This window comes from Ursus arctos, unplaced genomic scaffold (genome assembly GCF_023065955.2).
Source record: "Ursus arctos isolate Adak ecotype North America unplaced genomic scaffold, UrsArc2.0 scaffold_10, whole genome shotgun sequence".
Lineage (NCBI taxonomy): Eukaryota > Metazoa > Chordata > Mammalia > Carnivora > Ursidae > Ursus > Ursus arctos.
Window position 1 is genome coordinate 70,402,805 of NW_026622764.1, and position 23,082 is coordinate 70,425,886.

Below are 23,082 nucleotides of genomic sequence, written 5' to 3' on the forward strand. Positions count from 1 at the left end.
CCCTCTCAAGTAGTTGCTTCACCAAATCTCTCTCAAATGCGCCCCCTATATTTCATTTCCACTTGCCTAAATCAAGTCCTTGGCATTTCTCTCTTCCATTGTTATAAGGCTACTCTGAATTGTTTCCCTATCTCCATCCTTGGAAGCCAAAAGCTCCTATGGTTATCTCTTTAAGACATAGATCTTATCACTTCACTTAGCACAGCCTACAAGGCCCTTTACAATGTGGCCACACAATCTATCATCTGGTACCACTCTCCATAATATAGCCTCTTCTCCACATCAGGTGACTATAGAACAAAAGCATGCACAATGCTATCTCTCAAAATCTGTGTCCTGGTCATCTGCCTACGATGCCTTTCTTTTCTACCAGATATGCTTCACACATCTTTCAAAAAATAGTTCAAATATTCCCTCTTCATGAGACCTTCCAAAATATCCCTGAATAGAGTTTGTTATACAACTTTATACCCACAGTGTACCAAACTATGCCAAAATTTATACATTTCAAAATCCTTTACTAGATTGTGCATTCATAAATAGCCAGAACCACACATCTTTGTATTCCCTGACACCAGTACAGTATCTGACACAAAAATGTTCAATAAAAGCTTGATAATCAAACTCCCTGAGCAGTGCCCAAACTATACAGATACTATGTCATATTTACGAAGTAGTGATCTGCATAAAATATACCTCCAGAGGCAAGTTGACATTGTTTTAAAAACTGTAAGTTCTATCTGTAACTGGCCCTTATGAAAGTCATCATACCTTTGCACCAAGAAAGACACAACAAGGTCTATGGGAAGACTAGACTAAAAAAAAAGAAAAAAATCCTGAAACAGCAATTTTACATAGATCAAAGTTGCTTAATAAGAGCTCAGCTGAGATTCTACTGTTTCACACTGAAATATACACAGTACACTGTTTTGAACTGAAAATTTAAGACATACATTATTAATTTTCAGAATCAGAGAAGAACTACAGTGCAGCAAGGCTCTGGTAAACACTGGACTCTGAGGAGCACTACAATACTACAGGCCTTCCAAGATACACTGGCTACAAACTTGACAATAAACAACTAAATAAACTGGGTTCTCAGGTGAAGCTATTTAATATTTAGTCCCTTTGATTACTTACTGAAAAATGTCTCCCAATAAGACAGTTCTAGTTTAGGATCTGTGCCAAGATAACTGCTTCTTCTATGCAACCAAAATCTGCCAATAAATAAATGTTTTGAGAAGTTTTCCACTGTTCTTGCTTTCTCAGTAAATCAGAATTTAATAATAGAAAATGTGTTTCTAAAACCAGCTTATTCCTTGTGCAAAATATTAGTGTAAGATCACCCAAACCCATAGTTTATTGAGAAGTTAGGAGCAGAGTTAGGGTTTTTTTAATAGCAATTATCATCTTTTAACATATTATAAAATTCGGGGGGTTATGTTTACAAATACTGCCACCCTACCCATTAAAATGGAAAGCTCACAAAGGAAGGAATCTTTCATTTACTGGTTACTAACGTATCCTAAGAATCTAAAACAGTAGGTGATACAGAGCAAGTGCTCAGTAAATGTGTGTTAATCAAATAATTAAATAAAATGAATGCATCTCCACTTTTAGACCTAATTATACAAAGCTGAAAGTCTGCCAAAAATCTAAGTTTTTCAAAGACATTATTTTTTACATTAAATCTTTTTATAATATGTATCAGAGGACTTTACTAAAATTTTTACTTTAAAAACTGCCTTTATCATTTTTCCAAGCCTTGGGAGTAGGGAGAAAATTCCCTGTCCCATCATTGTCAAGACTCTTCCTCAGAGATAGCTGACATTGCTATAAAGTCTATGAACCATAAAACATCACTTATGGAATTTTAAGAGGCCTGATTTCATTTTGTTTTTCTTCACCTCTGATCTCATCCTTTCAGTCAAGTATACGGTCAGATACAGGAAGAGCAATATATATTTTTTTAAAGATTTTATTTATTTATTTGACAGAGACAGAGACAGCCAGCGAGAGGGGGAACACAAGCAGGGGGAGTGGGAAAGGAAGAAGCAGGCTCATAGCAGAGGAGCCTGATGTGGGGCTCGATCCCATAACGCCGGGATCACGCCCTGAGCCGAAGGCAGACGCTTAACGACTGCGCCATCCAGGCGCCCTAGGAACGGCAATATTAAATGACAGAGTAAGTTTAGGAACAGATAAGCAAAATAAGAGAGTTATACCTAATAAACTCTTTTCCCATTTTTCCAGCTCTGTCATGCTCTGCCTAATATTTATGAAAGCACCCTAAAGTAACCATATCAAAAATGCAGATAAACAATGAAAGACTATTAAATAATAACATGAGTGTTTTATTAAATATGCAAATGAAATTTCCCAACAAGTATTAACAAATGCTAATCTATTAAGTTGCAAAAGATATGACTTACAAAACTAAAAATATGTGAGCCACTGGGAAAAAATCCTGCTGGGTCAGATTTGATATGGAAGACTATTTAAATATCTTATTTCAGCTAATCGTGTACAAAATACAGATTTTTTTATTGAGCTATAATTGGCATGGATATATGCATATACTACAAAATGATTACCATGTTAAGTTTATTTAACATCAACCATACACAGTTACCATTTTTTCCTTATGCTGAGAACTTTCAAGATGTACTCTCTTAGCTTCCAAATACACAATACAGTATTGTTAACTATAGCCACCTGGCTATACATTCCATACTCAAAATTTCTTTATCTTATAACTGCAAGTTTGTACCTTTTGACCATCTTCATCCATTTCTCTCACTCCTCCCATCCCCACCTCCAGTAACTACCAATCAGTTCCCTGTATCCATGAGTACAGGGATTTTTTTTAGATCTCACATATAAGTGAGATCACAATGTAGTTGTCTACATAATTTTTTTTTAACGTACCAAGTTTGAACCAAATTACTGACGATTCTGTATGCTTAAGATATGTGCATATCATATTTTGTGTGGATTTATGTATAAATATACATAATGCATTAAGATACAACAGCTTAATGCCATTATTTGTAATAATAAAAGACTATAAATAACCTAAATATCCATTAAAAAGAATAATACAACATACAGTAGAATATTATGCAGCCTTTAAAAAGAGCAAGGTAGATTTCTATGTATGAACTTGGAACAAACCACAAAATTTGCAATTCAGTTAAAAAAAATCAAAGTGCATTAGGTTTCTGTATGTATGCACGTGTTTATGTGGCGGTAGGTGCTAGCGATAGGAAAATATAAACATTTAATGATTGCACAGGCAAAGAATATTTCTGAATGCATACATAATAAATTAAAAAGAGTGACTATCTTTTGGAAAGGAATCAAGGAACAAAAGAAGGAGGGAGACTATTTTTCACTGGGTACCCTGTTGTGCTACTTAAATTTTTAACCTGTGCATGTATTACATTTTTAGTTCCAAAAACAAGACATTGTTTCCTATTTTTTTAAGCTAGAATTTTTATAATAAAAAATGTAATTAAATTAGAAAAACAGGAACGGGGCACCTGCCTGGCTCAGCCAATGGAGCATGAGACTCTTGATCTCAGGCAGGTTGAGTTCAAGCCCCACGTTGGGTGTAGAGTTTACTTTAAAAAGAAAAAAACAGCAACAATAACTTTTTTAAAAAAAAAGGAAAAACAGATGACAGAAGAGACATCAAAAAAGAGGAGAGCTTTTTTATGGAAGAGGATTGTTATCTACATGCCAATTAACTCAGCCAAGATTAGTGAGATCAACATAACCTTCCCTGTACTGGATGTTAAACTACTGAGCAGTCAGTGTTTTTAAGAGATGCTGGGAGGAGAAGAGGATCTAAAGATCAAACATGAAGTAATCTGTTTTCTGGAACACGAACATTTAGAAAACACAGGACCATTTTAGAGCTAAAAGCATTTTGGACATCACGTACTCACTCCATACCCCATGCTCCCATTTTACAGATAAACATTATTTCCAGTGGACTAAATGACTAGCTTAAGATCACAAAGTGATTTTGTAAGTGCGCTAAAATCAAAATCTCTGAGCCCCCAGTCCAGTAGTAATTCCTATATACCTATAGGAGACACAAATACTTGCATATATTGGCTTTCTAACAGCTATATGAAAACAGTACATAAAACAAATATTTTATCATATTCCACTTACATAGTCTCGGACTAAACTATTTTATAAATAGGATATAAAGTAAGTTAATATGGGGGAAAAAACATGAGAAATACTGCTACAAAACTTAAGTTTGTGTTCATGCACACACAAATTATGGACTGAACTGTTTCCTCTCAAAATTCATATACTGACGTCCTAACCCTCAAAGTCACTGTATTTGGAGGTAGAGCCTTTAGGAGTACAAAAGCATTTATTAATAACAATTAAACCCAGGTAATAAGATGAGGAGATTGGTCTATTTTGACTTTATGCACTGCTGCTCCAATGGAAATTTTTACATAAAGAGTTTGAGTTTCATAACAAAAAAAATTAAATAAGTGAAAATCAACTCTAAAATACATAAACAAATATTCAAGTCTGTCAGTAAATGCTCCTAGCACAAATCTTTAAAATATCATTTCTGGGTTACTGTAAATGTTCATAGTTTTGTACACAAAGTAGATATGCTTATAGAAAAGCAAACCAAAAAAACTGCTGCTCCGTAATAAATATAAAATTTCCAAGTTAAAAAACAGAGAAAAATTCAGCAATAAATACAAATGAACTCTTGATACATACAACTTGGTTGAATCTTGAGATAATTATGCTTGGAGGGGGAAACTAATCCCAAAAGATTTCATGCTACATTAAGTCCATTTAAATATTCTTGAAATGACAAAATTATAGAAATGGAGAGCAAATTAGTAGTTGCCAAGTTTGGAGAGAGAGTATGGGAGGGTTACAAGAGGGTGATAAAACTGTTCAATGTCTTGACTGTGTTGGCAGGTACACAAACATACACGTGAGAAATTCCACAGAACTAAATGCACATATGTGGGCACACACGAGTGCAAATCAGATTACAGAAATATGAATATGATAAGTGGACTGTATCAATCAATGCTGGTTGTGATACTGTACTGCGGTTATGAAACATGTTAAGTCTCGGAGAAAAATGAGTAATGGAACAAGTTCTCTGTGTATCATTTCTTAAAACTGCATGTGCCTCTACAATTATCTCAAAATAGAAGGTCAATTTAAAAAGTGAAAAAATCCCGCATGCCCGGGTGGCTAAGTTGGTTAAGCGTCTGCCTTCGGCTCAGGTTATGATCCCAGGATGCTAAGCAGGGAGCCTGCTTTTCTCTCTTCCGCTCTCCCCCGCTTGTGCTCTCTCATTATCTCTCTCTGACAAATAAATAAAATCTTAAAAAAAAAGGTGAAAAATTCTATAAAAGGGCAAATATATAAAGATATTTTGTTTTGTTTTGGCAATCATTTATCTTCTTACATGCCTATTTCAAATGCACTTTTATGGAAAGAAAGTGTACTTTCATGCACTTTTACTCATTAACTGAATCTTACCGCAACTTATAACAATATATCCCTCTTTGAATATTCCTCATAAAACTTACCAAGGCTTAATATTATCTTATACATGTGTTCGTATTCTCCTCTAGAACAGAAACTCCATTAAGGCCGAATTTCATTTCATTCAATGTTTCATTCCTATCACCTAGGGCAAAGCTTGCCACCTTGCAAGCACAATATTAAAAGAGTGAAATGAATGGTATTTTAAAGTCTTTGTATCCACTGTGTGCATCGTCCAATAAAAATGTCTGAACCTATACCAGCTATCCTAATGACAAATTCCCACTACTCACTTTCCTGTTATCTGATACAGGTAAGTGTAATCCTGACTTAAACACAGTTTGCCACACACAGTATATAATCCAAAGTAAATGAACTTTAATTTATCCACTGTTCTCTTCCATTTGGACAGACAACCACAGTTCAATAATCTAGGTATTTCACTAGTCTTAAAATTGGAGAAAGAAAGAAAATACACAACTTACAAACTTATTAATAATAATACTGAGTAAGAGCAGCAACTATGACTAAAATGTCACTATGGGCCAAGCAATGCACTGATAATGCACCGAGCAATGCAATCCTATCACAACTCTGAAGTAAGTGCTATTGCTACTCCCATTTTTAAAATAATAAAACCTGAGGCTTAAAGGTTTAAAATTTACACAAGATCCCAAACTAATAAGAAAGCCAGGATTCCATCACAGATGTGTCTTACATCAAAGCCTTCACTGCTAACTAAACTAGTCGAACTAGAATATACATCTGTTTTTGGTAAAATAAACAAATCCACTGGATTTCAAATAAAGTAATGTACATAAAATATAAACATTGGCATATAAATAGTTTAGCTGCTAAAAACTGAGCACCTTGAAGATTAAACGTCTAGCTAGCTGAAAGTTAGAATTACATTATTAAAATGTCAAGAATCAGTAATTCAGTTGAACCCAAATCAAACCACATTTAAGCCTCAGAAGATCCCAAGTCCAACAGAAATATGAAATGTGAAAAACTTAAGTACTTTTTCAGGGGTGCCTGGGGAGCTCAGTCGGTTAAATGCCTGACTCTTGATTTTTGGCTTAGGTCATGATCTCAGGGCTGAGATGGAGCCCCACTCCGGGTTCCACGCTGGGTGTGGAGTCTGCTTAAGCTTCTCTCAACCTCTCCCTCTGCCCCCTCACCCCTGCTCCGACAGGCTCTCTCTCTTAAAAAAAAAAAAAAAAAAAAAAAAAAAAAAAAAACTTCTTTAAAAAAAACACAAATTGTTATTTCCCAAACAACAACCCTGAATGCCAGAACATGTTTACTACTACAGTGCCAGGTGAGCAGAAGAGCTGGAGAGCTGGACTAAGAAAATGTAATACTCTGTATACATAAAAGGTAAGCAACAAATTAAAGGATGGTTCCTTCACAAGACTGAAACATCACTGCAACTAAGTATATTAAGAAGAAAAAGCCTTTGTGCTTCAGTTTTCCAATGCTTGCAAAATAAGAATAAAATTTTCTCTTTCATTTACCTCTTAAGTTTTAACATGATCTGAAACACTAACAAAGCAATTCTGCAAATGTAAAGTAGTAAAGCAAGGGTCAAAAACTAAGGAGCCAGACACATAAAAGTCACCTAAGTCAGGGAGTAAGGCAAAACTGAGAGTCTTGCCCCAACAGTCCTAATTCCAATACAAGTAAGAGTTGCCCTTCAAAGGAAGTCAGAAATCTACTTCTATATTACATCTTTTGATTTTTTAATGTTGTTAACTACAATTCACACACATGATACAAAAAATTACACTATAAATTTGAGCCACCAATATGGCTAGAAGTATAAGACAGCTAATACCAAGTATTGGTGAGAATGCAGAGCAACGAGAACTCTCACACACTGCCACAGGGAATGTAAATATGGTACAACCACATCAGAAATTATCTACTTAATCGGAACATATGCATACCCTATTATGACCTAGCAACTCCTAGGTGAGCCAACAGAAATGCATAGACTTGTTCATCAAAAACCATGTTCAAGAATGTTCAAAACAGTGTTTTTAATGGACAAAAATAGGAAACATTCCACTGCCCACAAACAGTAAAATGAGAAAATAAAATGTGGTATATTCATACAATGTAACACTATATAGAAATGAGACTATAGAAGCTGTTTTTACATCACATGAATAGATCTCACAGATATGTTTAAGGAAAGAAGCCCATTCCTATCAAGTTCAAAAAAAGTGAAAGATGAATTTACAGTGTCAGAATATAGTGTTAGAAATCAGAAGTTAAGGGCACCTGGGTGGCGCAGTCCTTAAGCGTCTGCCTTCGGCTCAGGGCGTGATCCCGGCATTCTGGGATCCAGCCCCACATCAGGCTTCTCCGCTACGATCCTGCTTCTTCCTCCCACTCCCCCTGCTTGTGTTCCCTCTCTCACTGGCTGTCTTTGTCAAATAAATAAATAAAATCTAGAAAGAAAGACAGAAAGACAGAAAGAAAGGGAGAGAGGGAGGGAGAGAGGGAGGGAGGGAGGGAGGGAGGGAGGGAAGAAAGAAAGAAAGAAAGAAAGAAAGAAAGAGAAAGAAAGAAAGAAATCAGAAGTCACATTTGGGAAATGGTAATGACTGGAAGGGGGCAAGAGCAGGACTTCTGGAGGTATTGATCAGGTCCTATTTCTTGATCTGAGTACTGATTATAAGCTATGTGTTCATCTTGTGAAAATTCCAAAACTTATGATTTGTACACTTTTCCCTGGGTATGTATACCTCAATAAAAACTTTTTTTTTAAGATTTTATTTATTTATTGACAGAGAGAGAGAGACAGCCAGCGAGAGAGGGAACACAAGCAGGGGGAGTGGGAGAGGAAGAAGCAGGCTCCCAGCGGAGGAGCCTGATGCGGGGCTCGATCCCAGAACTCCGGGCACCCCTCAATAAAAACTTTTAACACACACATGCACACACACAAGATTCCATGAAGCCCAAACAAAATATTTCTGCAGGCAGATCTAGCTTATCAGAGCAGATCAGTTTATGACCTCTCAGCTAAGAAAACGCTCTACGATCTTACTTTTTTAAGATTTTATTTATTCATTTGACAGAGAGGAGACAGCCAGCGAGAGGGAACACAAGCAGGGGGAGTGGGAGAGGAAGAAGCAGGCTCCCAGCGGAGGAGACCAATGTGGGGCTCGATCCCAGGACTCTGGGATCACGCCCTGAGCCGAAGGCAGACACTTAACGACTGAGCCGCCCAAGCGCCCCACTACAATCTTACCTTTAAAGAAGAGCAAAGAAAAAATAAAAGCAAAATAAAACCGTGATGCTAAATGATCAAGGCAGCAACTAACAAAATTTAAATTTCTGATAGCACTACCTCTTAGGATGTGTTGCCTAGTTTAATTGCCTCTTGCACTTAACAAATCAAGCCTGTTTCCAAAGATACAGCAAAGAATCCAGTAAAAGTTAGAAAGCAAACTAAAATTAAACATTTAAGTGTAAAAATTCAAAGCAGCCATTAAATTACCAACACAATCTTCTTCCCTCATTCCTGAGCAACTTTACTTGCTACTCACTGATACGAAGCAATTTGCTCTCCTCTAAAAGAAGTCACAACCTACATACTTCTCAGTTACCAAGAAGTCTACAGCAGAAACAAGGAGCCTCAGGCTTCACCCAGGCAAGTTAAAGCAAGCCCTACAGAACCTAAATACATAACTCAGCTATTTAATCAAATATCTCTTAAATGACTATTAAATTTTAAAATGCCTTATTTTGCAATAACTACCTGTTCTCTCAAGATCCTATACCCCAGACAACTACTTTCCTTTTCTGAGGTATGGAATGATGCTCACCTCTGAGCCACTGCCAGTATCTTTCCTCCACCTCCCATCTTCACCTATTTACAACAGCGTGTCTTATCTTTCACGTCCCAAATCTACCACCTCTGCATATTAGAAAATTCTAGGAAGATAACATATTAAATGAGATGCCAGCATCTTTGAAAATGCCTTTCTGTATGTAACAAAGCCACCCATCAGTTTCCCAGTACTATTCAAACACTGATCAAATTACTTTGAGCCACAACTCACACAACCAACAAAAGTTTACCTTGAAAATGCAAAGCTGCTACTCCAAAGTGATAAATTTCCACCAATAAAGTAGCCATTTTTTACAAAACACTTTTAGTTACAAATTAATCTTCTGAACGTATCAATCTGGCCAAATACATCTGCATTAAATTCAAGTCCATCACATCAATCTTTTTTAAAAAAGCAAATCTCTGGGAAAACACTAAGTAATCCTCATAAAGCAAATAACTGCTAAAAAAAAAAAAAGGCAAAAATGTATTAACGTCCAAGTTGCCTATCAAATTATTTTGAGATCTAAAAACTGTTCAGAATGCCCAAGAAAGTAAACCTTACCCCTTCTAGTTTACAAAGTCAATATACTGAGAAACAAAAAACAAAAACCTGCCACCTGTTCTGCTTAAGAGTAACCTTCTGTAAAATACATTGCACTTAAACTAATAATTGTAAACTCCACTCACTAAAAACTAAAAAGCGGCAAGGCAATAGATAATGACAAGTGAAAAAGTAAAAAATACCAACAGCTTTAAGATATTCGAACTCAAGTGCTCAGTCGCACACAAATGAACGCTGCACGTTTTCAAGGCTCCACGCTACGAGTTTGCTTGATAGCAAGTTGTAGAAGACAGGATCCCTACTGACACCCAGAAAACTTATCTTGGCTTCAGGAAAACTATGTTGAAATGCAAGTCTTGATAAAGTCCTAAACTCTCGACTAAACCTAAACACAATATAAAAACTGCAGTGCCTTCACTCCTAATCCTTAGAAATCACTTCCTGCCTGGAAAATCTTTCTCCCTTAAGCCTTACACAAACTTTTCCCGTTCTTTCAACCTACTCCAGGAAGCCTTAAGCCCGCCCATCACCTCCCGCCCCCTACCCACACACACCCACTAGGGAACCTCAACACTCGGCAGACACCACTCCACACGGGCACGCAAAACACATGTGCCTGCAAACCCAGCCCCTTTCCACACCCCCCGGAAACGACACCCCCTTTCTCACACACCGCACGCCACAGCCCATCCCCCTTCCTCCCCGCCCCCACTCACAGCACCCCAGTCCACCCACCCACGTACCGGGGAACCCAGCCTCCCCTCACTCCCCAGCTCGCCTAGAGCTGCGAGGAGGGGAAGCAGGAAGAAGGAAGGAGGGCTCAGGCCCGGCCTAGGCCTCTCAGACCGCCTAGGGAGGTGAAGGGGGGGGGACCCGCGGGCAAAGCTCTTGCAGGGCCTCATCCGGGCCCCCTCCAGCCCCAGGCCTTCGCTCCGCCGCCGCCCCAACGCCCGGGCGGCCCTCCCAGCCCGCACCACACTCACTTGCCAGCCGCGGTCCATCGAGTACTCCGCTGCTGCCTCCTCCTCCGGCTGCGGCTCCGGCACCGGGACCCCCTAGGTCCGGCTTCTTGGGCCCCGGGGGCGGCCCGGCTCCCCCGCCCGGGACTGCTCCGGGCGGAAAGGCGGCCACGGGCGCGCCCGCCAGAGCCAGGGGGACGCTGTTGCTATGGAGGCCGAGGCCCGGGGCAGCTCCGGCGGCCGGGTCCTCATGCAGGAACTGACACTCCTCCCCGTAGAAGCAAGTCTTATCCTTAGCGTAGTAGCGGCAGTACTTCAGCTTCACTCCCGCCGCCGCCCCGCCGGGGACACCCCCGACCCCCGGCGGGGCCACCACCGCCACTGCCGCCGCCAGCGAGGAGGAGGAAGGGGAGGCGGCGGCCGAGGGGGGCGGGAGGCCGCCGCCACTGTTCATGGCAACGCCGCAGCCTCGTCTTCCGCTGCCGCCCGAGGAGCCGCCACCGCCGCCGCCACCATAGACCGGGGAGGGAAGGAAGACGCTGCCGGTGCCTGATAAAAGCCTGGGCGGGTGGGTCTGTCCCGCTGCGGGAGCCGGAGCCGCCCGGGGAGAGGGGGGGAGGGGAGAGGGGAGGGAGGAGGGGGTAGGAGGGAGGGGAGGGGAGGGGGAGAGTTGGGATTCTCTCTCACTCACTCTCTCGTTCTCTTTTCTTAAAGGGGCCGCGCGGGACGACGGGGTGGGCGCGCTGGCCCAGACGGGGCCTTCGAGGGCGCGGGCTAGGGAAGGGGGAGCGGCGGCGGCGAACGGGCTGGGAGGGTGGAGAGGCCGGTTTATTTTTAAATTCTGCCTCCACTCGCTCTCTCGCGCTCTGGTTCCTCCGAGTTGTTTATTCCATTTTCCTCTTCCTGAGAGGGCCGTCGCCGCTGCGCAGGCGCGCCGAGGCGCGGTGGCTTGTGGGTATCGGGAGCGCGAGGGGAAGCCTCGCCAGGCGTTCGGCCCCTGGGGCATCCGCGAGCGGGCGGGCGTTTGGGTGGGCTGTCCGCGGTGGCCTTCCCAGACAGACGCTGATCAGGGTGGTGAAGTTCTCACGAGACGAATACCTTCCTTTTTTGTATATCCTCTTACTTATAAAACCAGGCGTCCTTTTTTAATTGAAAAGACAATATTAACAGAATGTAAACGGTCTATTTGAGGGGCCGCACCTTGGGAAGGAGCCCAAGTCCTCGCTCTATTTGAAGGGTAGTTTCATCTGTTTGCCACACTTCCTCTCCCTGTTTTTTCACCACCTTCCTCTTTTTCCTTATCCTTGAAGGTGATGAGAGCTGCAGGACTGATTACCTTAACTTCTGGGCCTTCTATCAAAAAACTGAGCCAAAAAAGGTTGATTTGGACAAACCCCCTGCTCAGTGCAGCACCTGTTTTCTCTATTTATATTACTGAAAGGCTTCAGTAAAATATTATGAAAAATAAGATGCCACCTGGGGACAACACTGCCTAGGCAGCGCCAGAACGTTTCATTTATAAATGTGCTAGATTGCTTCTCTCCAATCAGCCTAGTCTTGATTTGAAATTCATTTTTAAAAGATAGTTTTTCCCTCAGCCATCTCTAATGTTTTGCTGCACTGTATTTAAAAAAAAAAAAAAGTTTTCCCTTGCTATGAAGAGAAAAGTAACTTTAACATTTTAGTTTTTCTCCTCTGTAAAAGATTTTCTCAGAAGGCAGCATCACAGTTGTGAAGGGGGAGTATATGTTGACAGTATTTAAGGAATTGTGGCAAACAGAAGAGATCACAGAAGAACGGATATAAGCAAGTGTACTACACTGCAAAAAGGGGGAAAAGTGGATCCCATACATCACAAACTGGTAAGCCTGGTGATGTTCCTTAACTAAATTCGAAAATAACATTGTCTTATGTCTTTTGTTTAAGAACACTTTCGTATATTTATTTATTCAGCAAATATTTACTAATGCCTCTCATGTGTAGCAGGAACTGCTAGGAGCTGGAGAAACCAAAGTAAATTAGATGCAGTCTTGTCTGAGTTCAAATGGATTGTTTATCCCTCTGGTTGCAGATCCCTGCATAAAGTACACAGGCGATTATAAAGCAGTGCCTTAGTGCTAATCTTATCACATTGGCTATTAGAGGATAGTAAAGATAGACTTTCTGGAGAAAGTTGATACCATAATAGCAGAAGTTGAGAACATCTGCTTTGAATTCAGACAGATGAGAATTTGTAAGCTGAGGCTTAATAGCTGTGTTCCTCTCAGTAAGTTGCTTCACTTCTCTGTGCCTTATTTGTAGAACAGATAATAGTATCCACTTCATAAATTGTATGTAAAGTGTCCCATGCTAGTAAGAATTCAGTAGACTTTAGCTATTGCTATTAGAATTGCTGCTAGTAGTAATAAACATAGAAGGGTGCAGAAAATAGCTTTACAGACAAAGCAGACAGCTTGTGCAAAAGGCCTTGCAGTGAAAGAGAGCTTTCATTATACAATAGTGATCACCAAAGTGTCTGTATGGCATGTTAAAGGATTTGACTCTTTCTTGAGGGCAATAGAAAGTTACTACAGGGTTTTAAAAAGTCAACTAAGGACATGATCAGATTTCCTTTTAGAGAAAAACATTTTAATTCTTATAAGAATCCAATGAGGAAAGTTAAGGAAGATGGGTTATCACCATTTTGTAGATGAACAAAGTGAGTAAGGTCTGGATTTACACAGAGTTACCAACTTGTAAGTTGCAAAGCCAACTTACAGGGACTTCTAATTATAAAATGTGCTCTTTAGGGGGCCTGGGTGGCTCAGTCAGTTAAGCAACCAACTCTTGATTTCAGCTCAGGTCATGACCTCAGTGTCCTCAGCATAGAGTCTGCTTGTCCCACTCCCTCTGCTCCTCCTGCTCTCTCTCTCAAATAAATAAATAAAATTTTTTTTTAAGTGCTCTTTCCATTATACATTTGCCATTCCTAAATGAACATGTATGTTTATTAATGTCTTGGAAAGGAAAGTGGTGTCTGTGGTGGACAACAGAGGTTCATTAAATTCATGCCAAATTAAGCATATTATTCAAATAAACTTATTGAGAATCTGTGTACTATGTATCAAGCAAGTTTTGTGCTAGGCTTTGATACGCAAAAATGTGTAAAATACAGCCTGGGAATCATGAGGGGAAACACCAAAGAGAAATCATCCCTCAATACCCCATTTGACAGAGTTTTCTATTAAACCATTCTGAACAAGATGGAGAAAAGTAGACTAAGATACTATAGTTAAGTGACTTAAGTATCTTTGATTAGTCATAATCAAAACGTTGATAAAGCTGCCATTGGAGCTCCTTAAACAATATCCAAAGAGTATTGATAAATTGATACATGTCAACATGATCTTTGCTATCTTTCTTTGGACTCTCTTCTTAACATTTTATGAAAAAAAAATTTATTCGCTGCCTAGATGGAGAAATATATAGCATGTTTAGCAGATCCGTAATGTGTTGCAAAACCAGTGGGGATAGATAATGCAATAAATAACAGATTAGGATTTGTAAATGTCCATCAGCTGAAAAAAAAAATGGACCAGTGCTAACAAAATGAAACCTGAATTAAATTGGAGGGAAATAGAGCAAACAGGCACTTTTTTTTTTTTAAGATTTTATTTATTATTTATCTGTCAGAGAGAGAGCACAAGCAGGGGGAGTGGCAGGCAGAGGGAGAAGCAGGCACCCCACTGAGCAAGGAGCCTGATGCAAGACTCAGGACTTGATCCCCAAGGGCTCCGGGATCAGGACCGGAGCCTAAGGCAGACGCTTAACCCACTGAGCCACTCAGGCATCTCACAAATAGGCACTTTAATATATTACCTGATGATACAACCTTTCCCCATGCCCCCCCAAAGCAAATAGGCAATATTTTTTCAAAACCCTTTAAAATGTACATTGCCTTTGAACTATTGTTGTTCTACTTGGCAAATAAGTCCTAAGAAAATAACTGTAAATAAGGAGTTTTATGCTCCCATCTAATCATTGCAAAATTTAATATGAAAGCCAAAAAAGAAAGAGTTGCTAAAAATATAAATTCTAAAACCAAGGAAAATGGTTAAATAGTTGACTATCCACTTGGGATATTATGCAGCCATTAAAAAAGGCAACCATGAAGATGTACAGTAGTGCTTACAAAACAATGTAAATATTTACCATGATACAAAACTGTATATGCTGGGGCGCCTGGGTGGCACAGCGGTTAAGCGTCTGCCTTCGGCTCAGGGCGTGATCCCGGCGTTATGGGATCGAGCCCCACATCAGGCTCCTCCACTTTGAGTCTGCTGCTTCCTCTCCCACTCCCCCTGCTTGTGTTCCCTCTCTCACTGGCTGTCTCTATCTCTGTCAAATAAATAAATAAAATCTTCAAAAAAAAATTGTATATGCTGTGTTATTATAATGATGTAAACAATAAAAAACCTAATAGAAATAATGATAAAGTAACTGCCTTAAAACATATCGGTGGCTTTTACTAACGTGGTAAAATGACAGAATATTTTCCTATCTTTCCTCCGCTTCCCAAATTTGTATCATGAACAGATATTATTTCTATAATAGGAAAATAAGCGTTAAAATGTATTGTAATTTAATCTTAACCTTTTAATTCTGAGGAGTTAGTATTAATTCTGAGGAGTTGTTAAATTGTGTATTTTTGGTTTCATTTTGTTTTCCAATAAATTAATTTTTTGAAGACAAGCTGGACATTCATTTGTTGCCCATTTTTTTTTTTTTAAAGATTTATTTATTTATTTATTCAACAGAGATAGAGACAGCCAGCGAGAGAGGGAACACAAGCAGGGGGAGTGGGAGAGGAAGAAGCAGGCTCATAGTGGAGGAGCCTGATGTGGGGCTCGATCCCGTAACGCCGGGATCACGCCCTGAGCCGAAGGCAGACACTTAACCGCTGTGCCACTCAGGCGCCCCTCATTTGTTGCCCATTTCTTCAAATTTTCACTACTCCAGTGTTTCCCAAAGTATATTTCACAGATGACTGGTTCAGCAGTATATTGACTGCTTTTACACAAAGGAAAAGGTTCTGTTGTTGGGAAAATTTGGGAAATGCCGTGTTAAACAACTTTGTCTTTTTCAGAGCCTTGAATATGTTGGTATGTTGTAATTCTCCAAAAGCAGGATTTAGTGAGCAGAATTTACCATAATTTTTAACACTTTTTTTTTTTTACTCATCTTGCAGAGTCAGTGTTCCTCAAACACACTTTGAGAAACACTGTCCGAGTCACGTGCCTTCTCATTGCCCCAGTATAACCTATTTTAAATTGTGTCTGCATTCTTCAGTCCCTCCCCCATCCCAAACCTTCTACCTTGCTTTCTACTTCATATGGCCATAAAAAGAAAGCACTGCCTATGTCCTTAGAACAGGAGCCCCTTCTTCCATCTAGGACTGATCCTTTCACTTATGCTCCGAACTTCCTAACATTTCCTCAGGGGTCTAGTGTTCTCCTTCCAGCATCTTCTCTGACTCTCGTAGTATGTGAATATGTAAGGTCTCACACTGAAATAATGTTTAGGGTCTCCATTCCTTTCTTTTGTGAGCCTTTTGTAATCAGAAACAAAAATATTTTTGTTTTTGTTTTTTAAAATACCAGAAAGAAACACTGCTGGTAGAAAGGCTAATTAATATGAGCACTTTGGAGGGCAATTTGGCAATATTTGTAAAATTTTTAAATATCCATGCCCAAAACCCAACAATGCCATGCTTGGTATCTCCCTTAGAAAAACCCTTTTGTGCTCAAGGAGGCATGCATCACGATGTTCATTTGAGGCATTGTTGATAATAGTGAAATTGGAAATAACCTAAATGTTCGTAAATGTAGAGCTAGATCTATTTGTGCCATTACACTCCAAAAGCTGTTGTTGAATGAGAAAAATCACAATACAGGTAAATATGGAATATAGCACCTTTTATCCAAAATAAACATGTTTCCTACAATGATATATAAAATGTGCACAGAAAGGACTGGAAAGATAAACATTACATTGCTAACAGGTTGGAGATCAGGAGCAGTGGTAAAAGGGGACTTTAGCTTTATCTGTGATGTTTCAGATTTTACAAGAAGAATATATGCCTGCTTCAGTAATTAAAATTTGATTTTAAAGAAAGAAAACCCTCACTTTCATTGGTTTCCTTCTTTTGTCCTAACTTCTCTTCACAGGCAATTTATTTGAATCGTCCATTCATAACCAGTCTCTTCATCTCCATTCATCCCTTAATCGAGAATAATTGGGCATTACCCTTGCTTTGTTTTGTTGTTTTGTTTTGTGTTTTGTGTTTTGTCTTATCGCCCTTGCTTTGTTAAATAACCAGGGCCACGGCTGATATTCATTAGCAAATTTATTAGCTATTTTTCAGCCACTTTATTCTTCCCCTGTAATATTCAACAGTAATAACCATTTTTGTGGTGCTCCTCACTCAGCTTCCAGTCACCCCTCCCACTTGTTTTTCCTTCCTCCTCTTTCATGTTGCCTCTGCCTCTGCCATTCAGTGCTGCCCGCATGGTGGGTCTTGCAGAAACACTGTAAAATGCATTTCAAGTAATTAATGTATTAAAACTTAATACATTGCATAGGATATCCTCTGAGGCTTAAGCTTGTGTGGTGAACACGAAATGTAATGCTAATGAGACACAAAAGTACACTGAATTTGGAATTAAAATAACTGGTACATTAGACCCATGTGGCTTTTAGCAAGTCCCTTAACCTCTTTTAAGCTTCAGTTTCTTAATTTTTAAAATGGAAATGATACCTATTTTATGGGGCTGTCTTGAGGATTGAATGATCTCTCTGCCACTAAGTAAACAAAGTCTCTATTTACAAAATAATTTTAACCACCTTTCTGTGTAGAACGCATTTTAGTTCTCACAACTTCTTATCTTACTGTATTTACCTCTAGCACTCTGGCTCATGTATCCCTCTCCTTATATGATGATGATGTCGGCAATTACTGTAATGATGCCTCAAATTCCATAGCATTTCACAGCTTACAAAAGCAGTCAGGCCTAGTTTTCATTTCTCCTCCCAACCATCCTGTGAAACAGTTAAAATGAGAATGTTATTTTAATATTGGGAGCCTGAGACTTTAAAAAGATCTCTAAGGTTCTATGACTTGCCCCAAAATAGTGAGCTTAGACTCTTCAAAATCTCATGTTTTATCATCTTCTCCTAATCTATAACCATCTCAGTAAGGTTTGTGTCCTCTCATTCTGGATTTTCTTACTGTTACCTTAGTCCACCTTGAGATTAATATATTCCTTCCTTATCCTTCGTTAAAATGCACCAAATTCATATTTCATTCCATTGGATACTCTGTTAAGATAGACCTCAAGCAAGTCTGGGGTTTTGAAACCTATAATTACGTACTAATAGGGAGGGAGGGTAACTTCCAAAATTATTTATGTGTGCTTTAATGGTAGTATTTACAAATGCTCATTCTTCAAATTTTCACTACTCCGGTGTTTCCCAAAGTATATTTCACAGATGACTGGTTCAGCAGTATATTGGCTGCTTTTACACACAGGAAAAGATTCTGTTGTTGGGAAAATTTGGGAAATGCCGTGTTAAACAACTTTGTTCTTTTCAGATCCTTGAATATGTTGGCATGTTGTAATTCTCCAAAAGCAGGATTTAGTAAGCAGAATTTACCATGATTTTTTAACACTTTTTTTATCATCATGGTAGCAAATCTTCATTCTTTAAAGGAAGACCAGATTTTTGGAGATGACGCGAAGTTATCAGAGCCAGGCGTGGTAAATGATAAAAATAACTGAACAGGGCCATGTCATTTGTGATTTAAAATAATGATGTCAATATAAACAAAACCAATATTCTTGTGTAGCTTAAAAGCTGATGCTGAAAATAATTTCCTAAAAACAATGGGAAAATTGTTAGTGTGTAAGTGTATAATCTTCCCATGTAACTATTATAAGTATTCTATAAGAAATGTGTTCATTTGATTTTATAGTCTAATGTGTTTGCTTTTTGAAAAATATCCTAAGGCCTTATTTTTCACACATTTCCTATCTCCTCAAAAATATTTTGTAGGCGGGGCGCCTGGGTGGCACAGCAGTTAAGCGTCTGCCTTCAGCTCAGGGCGGGATCCCAGCGTTCTGGGTTCGAGCCCCACATCAGGCTCCTCCGCTATGAGCCTGCTTCTTCCTCTCCCACTCCCTCTGCTTGTGTTCCCTCTCTCGCTGGCTGTCTCTATCTCTGTCAAATAAATAAATAAATAAAATCTTTAAAAAAAAAAAAATATTTTGTAGGCAACGGCCTACTTCCATAGGATGGCTGTGTCTTTAGGAAGGGTTCGTTCTTGAGTATCCTTTACTAAAAACAAATATTTAGACAACTCCAAGTCGTTTTCATGCTATGAAGATTATATCCAAAACTGTAACTAGTCCATAAATCATATTTACTTTGGGATATAGTGTGAGAATTATATTTTGTCTGGGTGGCCTCTAGCAACATTCCCCCAGCAGCCGACCGCTAAAAGCTAAAGTTGATGTTAATTTGTATTAAGTACCAGGAATAGAGAAAACTTCACATTTTCTGAGTAGTTAGTGATTATGTTAGTGATAGCAGCCTGAGTTTAAACCATTCTCCCTCAAGGCAACTAACATGGAAACTGCTTGTAGATAACTTAGGATTGACTATTTTTGACTCCCAGAAATGAAATTGACTGCATTTATATCTGTTTCTTCTATATTTTGTAAAATTGTGTGTCCTCTTATGCTCTAAGTTCTGCGCTATCATTCTATATAAGATTGTTAGCAACTTCCTAGTGTTAATCTTGTTTTGACAAATTTCTGGTGCACTTAAAACAGAAGTCTTTCTACTTGTGGCAGTTAGAAGTAACTGATATGTTGGGGCGCCTGCTTCGGTGGTTCATTCGGTTAAGCCTCTAACTTTGATCTCACCTAAGGTCTTGATCTCAGGGTAATGAGTGCAAGCCCCGAGTCCAGTCGGGCTCCATGCTGGGTGTGGAGCCTACTTAAAAACAAAAACAAAAAACAATTGGTATGTTGAAAAAAGTTTTAGTGTATCTGTGACCCTCTATAGAAGAGGTAGTCTTTCATCAATGTCATCAAGACTCGCTATATTCCTGTGTGAAGGCAAACATGATTTTAACGTAGTCGTACCTTGGAAATAACCCTGATTATTAAAGTATATCACCGTTATCATCCATACAGCCTTATAGAAGTACCTTCAATTTAGCAAAGCTCACTGCCACCATTTCTGTTGATCAGGCACCCCTACTCCAGAAAATCACTTCAACATTTCCATGTGTAATATGCCCATTATTATAATTTTAAATCTAACAGTGCTATATTAATAATTTATTTTACTATTTGCAAAGATTAGGGATTTGTTGTGCACATTTTCTAGTTTATACTCTGATGAAAAGCTTTATATCAGGAGACTTGCTGAAAAAATGTATATATTAAAACAAGAATCTTAATAGGATATGCCATCAGTAAAATTAAAATGAGACTCCTCGAAGCAAGAAACTGTCTTTTGCACAAGTCTGCTCAATCGCCCTGCATAACCTAGTGTAAAGCAAGGACCTAGGTACTACAAGTTTATTTAGGATTTTTGATTTGCCTAAGTGAAAACAAAAACAAGAGTGAAAATATTAACATTAGGTAAAGAAAAATTAAGGCCAAAACATTAAGTGTGCAAAAGAGGAACATTATGTAAAGATAAAAGGTGAAGTCCACAAAATAATAATAATCTTAATAAACTTTTATACACCAGACAATATTACTGAATGCCAAAATGCAAGAACACCTAGCAATATAGAACTTGGTTTGCATCACACACACATTGTCACACACACACACACACACACATAATTATAATGGTAGAGTTTAATAACAGAATTTAACAGACAAAAAACAGGGATATTACTATTTTAATAATATAATCAACTGGCTTATGTTTCAGCCAAATAGAGAACTTTGTACCCTATTACCAAAATGTATATTCTATTCATATAACCATGGAAGATTTACCAAAATTAAACATATCCTTGGCCATAATATAAACCACAATACATTTCAAAAGATAGGGATTTTATAGGCTACATTTTCTGATTATAATTCAATATAATTAGAAATCAATGCTAAGGGGCGCCTGGGTGGCACAGCGGTTAAGCGTCTGCCTTCGGCTCAGGGCGTGATCCCGGCGTTATGGGATCGAGCCCCACATCAGGCTCCTCCGCTATGAGCCTGCTTCTTCCTCTCCCACTCCCCCTGCTTGTGTTCCCTCTCTCGCTGGCTGTCTCTATCTCTGTCAAATAAATAAATAAATAAATATTTTTTAAAAAAGAAATCAATGCTAAAAAGAGGATAAGAAAGCCCACCCATTTGGAAATTAAGAAATATTTTTCTGAATATTTGCAGGACCAAGGAGAAAATAAAACTGAAATTACAAACATCCAAACGTCAATGAAAAGGAGTACATACTGCATCTTAAAGACTAGACTACACTGCTATACTAAGAAGAAATGTATACATAGTCTCAAGTATTTTTATTATTAAAAGAGAATAAGGGGCACCTGGGTGGTTCACTAAGTGGAGCGTCGGACTCTCAATTTCAGCTTCATGGGATCCAACCCCCTGGGTTGGGTTCTGCGCTCAGTGGGGAATCTGCCTCTCTCTCTCTCTCTCTCTCTCCCTCTTTCTCTCTCTCAAATAAATAATCTTTTTTTAAAAAAGAATGAATAGTAACAAACTTACACAAGGACAAAATGAACTGAGAGGAGGAAAAGGGAATGTGTTACAAAGGAAAGACTGAAACTAAGGAAATAGAAAACATCAAAAGGTTTAAACAGATACACTCCTAGCAAGTCCAATGATAGCAAGAAGAAAGAAAAATGTCCATCATTATTATCTTCAGAACACAGGAAATAACTACCAATCTACAATACAATGTTCAATGAAAATATTCTTTAAAAATGAAAATGAAATAAAGAGTTGAGACAAAATCAGAAAATTAGTCACTGGCAGACCCACACTAAAGGATTTCAGATGGAAGGAATGAAGAGCAATAGGGTGAAATATACTGATAAAATCAAATGAATATGGACCATATAAAACAAATAGCAATGCCTTGTGGGGTTTCAAATAGATGTGGAATTAAAAGACATGAAAACAACACATTAATCATAAGGGATATGGGGGCGCCTGGGTGGCTCAGTCAGTTAAGCGGCTGCCTTCAGCTCAGGTCATGATCCCAGGGTCCTGGGATCGAGCCCCATGTCTAGCTCCCTGCTCAGGTGGAGTCTGTTTCTCCCTCTTCCTCTGCCTCACCCCACTGTGTGCTCTCTCTCTCTCTCTCAAATAAATAAAATCTTAAAAAAAAAATCATAAGGGATATAAATGAAGGACCTTAAATTCCTTGCATTTTCAAAGAAGTAATAAAAGTAGTAATTTATCTTAGACTTCGGTAAGTCAAAGGTGCCTATTGTAACCTCTAGGATAACTACTGAAAGTAAAGCAAAAATATATAACAACCTAATACAAGGGGAGAGGGATGGAATAATAAAGCATTTGGTCAAAAAAAAAATCAAGAAAGGAGAGAAAATTGAACATAGAATAGGCAGAACAAATGGAAAAGAAGAAAGATAACTTTAAATCTAAATATATTAAATGTAAACCATCGAGCTCCAATTAAAAGACAAAGTCTTTCAGCCTTTCCAAGCTACTCGTAGAGCAGTCCATATGACATTGTTCTGGGTTCCCGTGCTAACCTAAAGGGAATCTTGCACAACGTCCTGGGTTCTTGTGGTAACTTAAAGGGAAGTTTTCACAATGTCCGGATCACTTGGTGTTCTGCAATGAAAGAGGGGGATGTCTTCAAATTCCTTGCAGCAGGAGCCCACTTAGCTGGCACCAACCTTGACCTCCAAATGGATCAGTACATCTGCAAAAGGAAAAGCGACGGTATCCACGTCATAAATATGAAAAGAACCCGGGAGAAGTTTCTGCTCGCAGCTCGAGCCACTGTTGCCTTTGAGAACTCGGCTGATGTCGGTTGTCACATCCTCCAGGAATACCGGCCGGCCGGCGGGCTGTGCTGAACTTCGCTGCTGCTTATTGCTGGAACCCTCACTAACGAGA

The 23,082-nt window shown here is 39.0% G+C and overlaps 1 protein-coding gene and 1 long non-coding RNA gene across 11 annotated transcripts in view; one reads left to right on the forward strand and one right to left on the reverse strand.

Moving 5' to 3' along the window:
* The window catches only part of PAN3 (poly(A) specific ribonuclease subunit PAN3), a 126,354-nt gene extending 114,816 nt beyond the window's left edge, over positions 1-11,538 (reverse strand). For all 9 annotated transcript variants that reach the window (XM_044381723.3, XM_044381722.3, XM_048215677.2 and 6 more), the window contains exon 1: positions 10,940-11,538. In XM_044381723.3, coding sequence (XP_044237658.3) covers positions 10,940-11,369 — 430 coding nt within the window. In that variant the 5' untranslated portion in view covers positions 11,370-11,538. The remainder of the gene's footprint in view (positions 1-10,939) is intronic.
* Positions 11,539-11,833: 295 nt separating this feature from the next.
* LOC130543202 (uncharacterized) overlaps positions 11,834-23,082 on the forward strand; it is a 37,474-nt gene continuing 26,225 nt past the window's right edge. Inside the window, exons 1-2 of one of the 2 annotated variants that reach the window (XR_008958363.1) lie at positions 11,834-12,777; positions 21,364-22,571. This is a non-coding gene — a long non-coding RNA (uncharacterized LOC130543202). Of the gene's footprint in view, positions 12,778-21,363; positions 22,572-23,082 lie in introns of those variants that run through there. The other variant, XR_008958366.1, reaches the window with a different exon arrangement.